This window comes from Olea europaea, unplaced genomic scaffold (genome assembly GCF_002742605.1).
Source record: "Olea europaea var. sylvestris unplaced genomic scaffold, O_europaea_v1 scaffold3953, whole genome shotgun sequence".
NCBI lineage: Eukaryota > Viridiplantae > Streptophyta > Magnoliopsida > Lamiales > Oleaceae > Olea > Olea europaea.
The window spans coordinates 15,919-25,908 of NW_019259082.1; the positions used below are offsets into that span (position 1 = coordinate 15,919).

At 29.5% G+C, this 9,990-nt stretch overlaps 1 protein-coding gene across 1 annotated transcript; it reads left to right on the top strand.

The window, feature by feature from the left end:
* Window positions 1–217: 217 nt before the first annotated feature.
* LOC111387229 (CASP-like protein 4D1) lies at window positions 218–1,252 on the top strand. Its single transcript, XM_023011769.1, has 3 exons — window positions 218–551; window positions 640–775; window positions 884–1,252. The coding sequence occupies exons 1-3, from the start codon at window positions 403–405 to the stop codon at window positions 1,076–1,078; spliced, it is 480 nt and encodes a 159-aa protein (XP_022867537.1). The 5' UTR covers window positions 218–402; the 3' UTR covers window positions 1,079–1,252.
* Window positions 1,253–9,990: the final 8,738 nt, after the last annotated feature.

Here is a 9,990-nt window from a genome sequence, read left to right on the forward strand (position 1 = left end):
TCCATCAAATGAACTCGCAAGATGATCATTAAGGTTTTTTCACCAAGTAAATACGCGTTTTTGTTAGCAGGGATAATTCGATTAAGATATGATTAAATATTTGTGTCGTAAGTTTCAATATGAATGTCTTGATCAGAAGAAATCCCGTACTTAATTTCTACGCAACCCTCTCTACATATAGTCCATTAAATTTCTTGGCCTTTTCCTTGCCCTCGAGATCAACATTCTTACATTGTAGTCTGGACATTTCCAAGATTAAAACGGTGGTGTCTGGGAGGGATAATTAATAGTCTCTCTCCCTCTCTTTCTCTCTCTATATATAGGCTTTAATTCTGAAAATTTAATGTATACAAATAATTAATTAAGCATTAGAAGGGAATTAGCAGTACATAGAAAGGCGTAATGGCAAGCAAGGCAATAAGAAACGGAGTCCTTATTCTTAGGATTTTCACTCTCCTTGCTTTGGCTGCTTCCATCGCGCTTATGGCTCTCAACTATTTTGACAATGTCGATGGTTCCGAAGCTAAGTTCATGGATCTCGTTGCTTACAGGTGATCATCAGTTTAAAAAGAATATATAGTTTCAACTTGTAGACAAGATAGTATAATAATTTTTTTCCCCTTAAAATGTATGTCGCAGCTATGTAGTGACAACTGCTGGCATAGGATTTGTGTATACACTGATTCAGATCCCTTTTGCGATATACAATGTGATCAAAGAAAAGAGGTTGATACCTAATGGATGGCTAAAAGTGTTCGATTTTTATGGAGACAAGGTACTCAAACTCTTCTTAACTTTTAAAGTTAACAGAACAAAGAGAGAAGGCTCTTTATCTGTAATATAAAGTGAAATTTATGTGATTAAATTGGCAATTTAATGGCAGGTGGTTGCATTCTTATTAGCAACAGGAGTTGGTGTTGGTTTTGAGATGATGAGGGTTTCTGGAGGTGGAAGTAAGAAATTCTACGATCGGGGCAACATTTCGACTGGACTTCTATTCGTAGGATTCATTTACATGGCGTTTCTAAGTATATTTTCATCGATCCGTTTCTCTTCGAAAAAAGGATATTTTAAATAATTATTTTTTTTCTTCAATCTCTTGCTCTTGGGTATCTTTCATGTACATGTAAAGTAACCTGTTCAATAAGGGAATGCCCAATAAAGATATATGAAATGTCATTGTGCTACCTCTTGTAAGTAACGGACCGCATGTATATGTTATAACATTTTGTTACCTCTAAAATAAAGGAATGCCCAAATTCGATTTTTTTTTTTTTCCAAGTGTATATTAAATTCTTATATAAATTGTGCTAAACCAGTTTATGCAGGGTTGGCCATAAGATTTTTTAAGTCTTAGGCCACACTTTAAATGGTGCCTATTTTCCTCCTCTCCTAAATTTTCTTGATCATGATTAATGTAATCTTTAACTACTAAATTTCAATGCTCTTTACACCTTTTTTTTTTTTTTTCATTTTTAAATTATTCATCCACCAAATCTTTAACTAATTTCTATCATAGAATTTATTATTACTAGTGAGAAATTTGTCCATCATATAATCAGTTTACTATTACTTCTAATTGTTGGTTTTGTCTAGTAAATTAGCTAAGTTAACGACCTTCGATTTTTTCTTCTCAGTGAAAAAGCAGGACTTTCATGCATACTTCTTATTGAATTTTTATCACTATTTGACCACTATCACTTATTTTCCTAGTTTTTATTTCACTCTTTTACTTGGCTTTTCTTTTTCTTCACACGTGTTTCTTTTCGTGCTTTTGGTATGGATTTCCACAAATAAGGTCCTCAAAAAATACCCCGTTTGGTATCCATTTTTGTAAAAATGAGAAAGAAAAATATAGTTGTTATGGAATTCACACAAGAGATAAAAAGTCAAATATGATGGCTTAATGTGATGGATGATCATATTTTTTTATTTTCGTGGCCAAAGAATGAAAATCAAACGGGGGCTATAATATTCCTTGATGCCAACTCTACAGTTTTTCTCTTGATTTTATTAGAGTTTTTCCTATTAAATTTCCAATCTTCGCTATCTCCTTTCTTAATTGTGCAACGGCTTATTTATAGGAGATTGATAAGAACTTTTGAATCATTTTTATGGTTTGACATCTTCAATATTTTGTTGAAAATCAAAATTAAGTTCTCATTTTGAAAACTTATTGATATTTTTATGCTCTGACATTAGTCTAGGATTATTCTATTTACGCAAAGGCATGATTTGTAAAAATTGACACCGAGAAGAGCCTTGTCCATGTTCAAGATCGTCTAAGACTTCTAATCATGTTTCTGATCAAGCATTAAAATCATACATGTTCCTTTTTTTTGAGCAAGTCTCAATGAAGAGACATGAATGTTCATACCATGGCACGTGGACACGCACCTTTCTATAGTGGACGTGTACTTTTATTTTCTTCTGTTTAAAAGATTTAATGCCTTTGAAATTTAGGAAATTTTACCAACAATGCATAGTTCATAAAATAATTTCAAAATTTGTGTTATGCACATGTAAGATATTATAACTACTTTGAGGCAAATCATGAAAAATAATTTCCATGCCCAGGAAAGTTCTTAGTCTTATATCCCTCCTCCATATCCATGTGAGAATATAGTCAAGAAATATTGTTACATTGAACTTCATTTTCCTTCTCATTGAAGTTATTCACAAAGATATGTCGTGTCATCCTGTAGAGCCTATAAGACGAAGGAGACTCGAATTCTCGAGGGCATGCACTTTGTTGCCAATATATTCAACTTCATTCATGATTGAACTTTAAAGTTGGAAAAGAGACATATCTTTTAAGAAACGTGCCTAGAAATATATGATATATCCGATTGAATTCGATAATCGATTGCTGTTATTTCTTTTTGTAATGTCAAGCAACATTAGGTATATAAATAATTTGCCACTAAATCAAGGAAAACCAATACTATATTGCCACTGCAATAAAATTAAGGAAACATATAGAGGATCATGAAAAGGATTTAACGGAAATACAACCTTAATGGACATAAGACCGCCCAGAAAGAGACGCATATAAAAATGACATCCACTGCTAGGCCTAGGTTAAAGCTTGTCACTTACAACCAAAAGCTAGGGTCCCTTTTCAGTTTTTATATTCATAAAACTTTCAACTATTAGATAAGGTAGTTTAACCTAGTATCATAGTACTCAAAAGATCAAAATTCAATTTTCATTGTCAATCTACTATGAAAATCATGCACATGTTAGGTTTTAAATTTGATCCACAAGTGAGGGAACGTGCTAGAGGGAGTCTGCTCAATGGCTAGCTTTATTCGAATCTAATCAATTAGGAAGATTTGTGTATCATAAATAAAAAGTTTCAAGTACATATTTCCATTAGGATTTGGGACAGGGAGCATGGGTCTTTTTCTCTTTTTTAACCCCTTTCCTTTTTTACTTTTTGGTTTCGATGTCATTCATTTTATTCATTTTGTTGTAGTTTGACCCAAATTTTAGTACGTATTGGAGTTTTAGTTGAAGATGTCTTGAAGATATCAAAATTATGAATCGGTAAGAAATGTCATCGCATTTTAACCAGGCTGTTGCTAGCTGGCTGCTCAGGCAGTAGGCGAGTTTTTGGAGCAGGGAGCTGTCCCATCTATTGTCGAGCTCTTGCTCGAGTGACATTGCAGTCGCTCGCCTAACGCCAGACGAGACTCAAGTGATGATGCCGCACAAGTGTTTCTCTTCTTGTCGGTTTCACACGTATTTTGATCTAGTTTTCATCTTTTAATTTGCTCTAGGATTTTAACATATCCCCTATAATAGTAGACTCTTCATCCAATTTAAGTATTGTTGAGATTGCTGTAACAATATTATTTTCTCCATTGATTGTCAAACAAAATACTCGGTTCCTCTGGCAATCTATTTCTTGCTTTTAATATTATTTTTGTATGCGATCATATACTTCATATTGTGTCATATTCGCTTCCTCGATTCATAAAAAGTAGTATCAGAGCTTTTTTGATTTCAATAAAGTGGTTTTGGATCTGGTCCAGATTATAATAGATTTTTCTTGGAAGGAAACGTTTTAGTCCCCATGTGCTCCCATCAACTTTTTTTTTTTTTTTTTTTTTTTTTTAGTCAACAACTTTTTTTTTTTTTTTTTTTTTTTTTACAAGGTGTCCTATTCTAGACTAATCCTTGGGTCTGTGATCCGGCCCCTCTTCACACAGTCCGGTTAATCGCAGGATGTGCCTCCAACTGGCCAGGGTCCGGCTCCCATCAACTTTTGCTCAAGTAATGGATTGTTTCACAAGAACTCATAAATTCCACAAAAAAAGGGAAAAAGATAATAAAAAAAAAAAAAATGAAGAAGAAGAAAAGAAGAGTTCTGTGCTTCGATATGTGGTCCTTACATATTTCCTTGACGAAAAACAAACAAATAGTGGCATCCATAAAGGATTTGAATGTTAATATGTGACTTGAAAAGAATAACAAAGGTACCAGCTTACTTAAATTTAAATATAAGAAAAATGATACTTTGTGATCAAGAAAGGATCTAAAGAGAATTGCATGGCACTCTTTTAACTTTTCATAATTATCCCACGAGAAAACCTAATCATCAATGCATGAAGATGATGGCATCCACTAATTATCTAGGAATCTTAATTTGGGTATATAATTATATTACTCTACTACACAATCCACAACAAAGAGAAAGGCAAGATTAGACAAAACCACAAAAATAAAATAAAAAAATAAACTTTTTTGATGAATTAGTAGTCTAAGTACAACCGATCATAATTATTGATAATCTTATCGACCCTATAATTGGATGTTAACATTGTTTGCTGCATCGCTATAAGTTATTGAAGTTCAAATCTAGTTAACAAACTACAACTAACAGAGGCGGATGGAGAGGGGGCTGGATTGGGCTATAGCCCAGCTCCTTCCCTAACCCAAAAACAAATTGTTTTCTAGAAATGGAAAATTTAACTCAGATTCATGGTCAAATAAAAAAGAATAAAAATTAAGCTCAGCCCAAAAGTTAAGTTTAGCCTAACTAATTTAATTCACAAACTAATTTTGATCAAGTTTAAAAGTAATTAAATTTTTTTCTAATGTATTTTTTCTTATATTACTTATTTATGCTTGTGAGTTAAAAATTTATTTATTTCGATCATAAAATTTATGTTAATATATTTTATATTTAATTTTATTAGTTAAAAACATATTTGTTAGAACTTTATCACGAGTGTCCAAAAATATATTCTAACCCACTTTGGACGTTATAAGTTTAACCTTTTAAACTAAACATCTTGTGACGTAGAGCATCTTCAATGGTGTAAGTTTATTGAAAAATAAATTAAATTTCCCGCTCTAATGTATCTTTCTAGCTTCACCCTTGATAAATAATCAAACTTTCAGCAATAAAATTGATATATATATATATATATCATGAATAGGTTCGGGAGGTTTTTTGATATACTAGCTATAAGTTGGATAAAATTAGATAGAATTAAAAATTAAAAAAACATTTAAAAAAATTTAACCTCCTAATTGATGGAGATTAAAATTAGATTTTTAGTATAGTTTAATGATAAAATGTGTGGTTAAAAAATTGTGGAGTTCAGAAAAAATATGATTAACATTAATTGTTAAATTTGAGTTAAATTAAAATTTAGATTTTAATCTTTATAAAACGGGAATTTATTAATTATACTATCTAATTTTATACACGGAATATTAATATACCAGTTGAGATAGTACAAGTATCTTATATCAACAAGAGTTGTATTGTGTGCACAGCTCAACACATAGCACGACTTAAAGAGTAGGCCCCATAGCACATTGAGGGGCTATACATGTACAGTGCCAAAATGCGCTGTACAAACAGCTTCCTCTATATCAACAAATACAAAGATATAAAATTAGAACTACTCTAATTTATTCATTATTAATCAGAGCCTGTTTGGGAGTAATTTTGAGAATTGATTTTTTGACCGTTAGGAGAAAAATGAGGTTTACATGTGAGAGAAGAAGTCAAATATGACGGCTGAAATAGTAAAATAACGGTCAAAAAATCAATTTTTTGTGCCAAAAAATACTCCCAAACAGGTCGTCAATGAATATTTGGAGAGACAAATTGGAACAATAATTTGTGATAAAGTGAAAGAAACATAGCATGTGAGTGGGGTAGGTTTGATAGGGGTTCACATCGTTAAAACCAAAAAGAGAAGTTCTAACCCCTGGAATAGTCGTTTTAAGTCAAAACATCAAAACGTGCATTTGTACACTTGGGGGCTTCATAACATGAGCACCTCTTTGCCTCTCATTTTTTTTTAAAATTTATTTTCCTTAAACTTATCTCAATCATACATTTCATAGGACTTATAAACCTTATCAATTTTTCAACCAATATTTTATTAATTTTTATCATAATTTACTAAAAATATAATTTTTAGGTGAACTAAACCGAGTCTGAGTCTCTCCTTCATACATTAGGATTTAATAATGGGATAACGATATTATAATTTTTTGATCTTATCATTTTTTCACTCTAGGGCATTGACGAATTTTTCCTACCCAGGCTACCTTTCGTTTCAACACAAACATGGTGTTTACTTTAGATCGTAGCTATTGTATACATGGTGATGACTCGTTTCAAATGACTAAGACAAGACATTTAGTCTCATGGCAAAGATGACTATTGTACGAGTGCTCATCTCATTAGCAACAAGTCCATCCTAGCGTCTATTACAGATGGACGTAAAAGATTAGATTGTAGGATCATAATACACAATCAATAATTTCACATCTTTAATTGATTATAACTAACTCTTATTTATTAACTCTAAAAAAAAAAATCGAATCGACTGGTTCAATCTCTAATTCTTATGAAAAACGGATTGATTATTAGTCACTACACTTACAAACAATATTTTACTAGATCACAAAGATAAAATATATTATTACATAAAGACAAGTAAATCTAAATGAAATATGCATCAGGGGTGGACCCAAGGGGGTCCCCTAGGGTCACTTGACCCTCCAATTTTTTCAAGATTTTTTTTCTTAATTTTCGGGATCACCATGAAATATCAAACAAAATTGTAATATTGCATTTTTAGGCTATGTTTGAGCCACATTTTTTCAAAAAAAAAAGTACATTCTTAAATAGTGATTTGACATCATTTAATCACACATTTTTCAATAAAATAATATTAAACACAAATCCAAAAATTTTATTTATTATTTAACCACATATTCCCCATCAATACACTATTCAAAACCGCATTCTTGGGAATATAATGTGGCTCAAAGAAGGGTTTAATCTCATTTTGAAGTACTCACAGTCTAGTATTTATATATCGTTAATGTTGTGCGAAATGACCAATCATAACAAATATTATGATGTGTAAAAATAGGCAATTCCAAACTAATATTTCGAGAATTTCGATAATAAACTAATTTTAAAAAAATTTCAATGATTATACGCTAGTCATATGCATAAATCTTCTATATCTTCTCGAAACTCATTTCAAGAATTATATCATAAATATATCAAATAATTTAAATGAATATCGAAAATAATTAAACATACGTCAAACGTGTATACTAAAAAGAGACGTATAACTCGTATTTAAAAAAAATCAATTATTTTATTAAAATTTATTATTTTTGCTCAAAAAAATTTTCAATATAATTTACATCATTTTATTTGGAAATTTTATATGTGATATGACGTTTTTTTTGACATAAAAATTCTTAATAAAATTTTTATTACATCATAGGGATTATAAATTGTTATACTTCTTTTTCATCTTGATTATTTTTATATTTGAAAAAAAAAATTATACATAAAAAAATCAATTATTTTTAGGATTTTTTTTTTTTTGGACATTTTCCTCTCGATCAATTAATTTCTTTTCAAATGACGTCAAAAATTTTATTAGGAAATTTATTAGATTATTTTTATTTTTTCAATAAAATAATTTACATATAGACACCAAAATAATTTACATGTAGGCACCGTTAGATTCAACAAAATTTTCCCTAAAAAATGAAATTTGGATTCCAACTTCCACAAAAAGGGTGTTCGTTAGCTTATATTTATCATGAAATTGAATTTCTTAGATTTGTTAATTGGTGAGAATTCAAATTCTAGTCAACTGTAGCATTTTTTTTGTTTATTATTATTATTATTATTATTATTTTTTGGCAATAGAAATCAATTTTAAGAATTATTGTGAAAAAATATTTCCTTTAATTGACAATTTTTATGTAAAATAAAGCCAAATGGATACTAAAAGATTGATGATTTTTTTGAATTTTTTTTTTTTTTTGGAATGGAAATAAATTTCATTTTCAATACCAGTAAAATCTATCCCTTTAATTGATAATTTTTATGTAAAATAAAGCCAAACGAACATTAAAAAATACTTTTATTTTAACATTTTTCACGTGAAAAATTATACCAATCAAACACAATAATTTACATTTCCCAGTAAAACAATTTTAGGCAATTCAATTCCCTGAAATTCGTTTTCTAGACAATTCAATTCCATCTTTGCAATCTAACGGACCCTTACAGAAATTTTCAATTCATAGATTATTTTCAGACAACTCACATTAGGTTGGGTGGGTGATATTTATTGGCATTTTTTTTTATCAAATATAGGGCTCACACATGTGTCTCTTTTGGCAAAATTCTATGAAGTAAAATTCTGTACAAATGAAAATTTTCAAAATATTTATAGATGGATTAACTACTATTCTTATTTTACTATGATTTTCTCTTAAAATACTGTGGAAAAAGATAGACTTAGAACTAACGACCGTTTTGTGTCCATCATTTAAAACATCTTTATTTACAAAAAAATTATTTTATTTGTGATTCCAGTTACGTCAGTAATTAATTTATCTGCCCAATCAAATCAAATTATTCAATTACCAATGAGTTTTAATATTTAATGACATGCAAATTAATAATTAGTAGATTTAAAGGCAGCAGTCTTTTAATGCTTTTGGAAAGTCAAAACTTGCCAAGGAAATTGGCCCCATGCATTTCACTTTTTAAATTGGCATTTACAAAAAGGTAAATTACATTAACATTACAAATTTTACATTTAAAACATATTTTCAATAAATGCATCACAATAAATTTACCATTATACTCTTAATTCAATAAAATTTAAAAAGGATGATTATAATTCCCCTATAAATATTAGGCCCTGTTTGATTACACTATATTTTTCATGGAATTTGGAATTCGAATTCCAACTTCTACTTTTGGCCTGTTTGATTAAAAAAAAAATTTTAGGGAATTGATTTTCCATGATTTTCTAGGTTCCAGCCGGTAAAGCATGAAACTCCATCTTTTATTTTCTCATGAGGTAGGTGGTTTTTGGAATTTCACTTTCTTTTTTTTTTTTTAAATTGTTGGCAATGTGAATAAATTCTAGGAACAATTGTAAAAGAGAATAACTCTTAAATTGACAATTTTCATGTAAAATAAAGCCAAACGAATACCAAAATATAGATGATTTTTGGATTTTTTTATTTTTTATTTATATTTTTTTGCTGACAATGGAAACAAATTCTAGGAACAATGGTAGAAGTAGATATTCCTTAAATTGACAATTTTCATGAAAAATAAAGTCAAACGAACACCAAAAGACATTTTTATTTCAACATTTTTCACCTAGAAAATTATACCAATAAAAAACTATTAATTGACAATTCCCAATAAAACAATTTCTAGGCAATTCAATTCCCTAAAATTCATTTTCTTTCCACTCAAATTCCATATTTGCAATCAAACAGACCCTTATTTCTTACATTGCTTTTTATATAAACCCTAATTAAAATATACATTTTATAAACACACCAAAATTGTTTTATAATACAACTTAACTCAATTTAAAAAAAAAAGAAAAAAAAATGTGGCGTACATTTACCTTCTCTCCTATCTACACCACAGATTGTCGATACCATTTTCTTGGATTG

Coding starts and splice junctions, on each gene's coding strand:
- LOC111387229 (XM_023011769.1), top strand. CDS start 403: ATGGCAAGCAAGGCAATAAGAAACGGAGTCCTTATTCTTAGGATTTTC. Junction 552..639: donor ATGGATCTCGTTGCTTACAG/GTGATCATCAGT, acceptor TGTATGTCGCAG/CTATGTAGTGACAACTGCTG. Junction 776..883: donor TCGATTTTTATGGAGACAAG/GTACTCAAACTC, acceptor ATTTAATGGCAG/GTGGTTGCATTCTTATTAGC.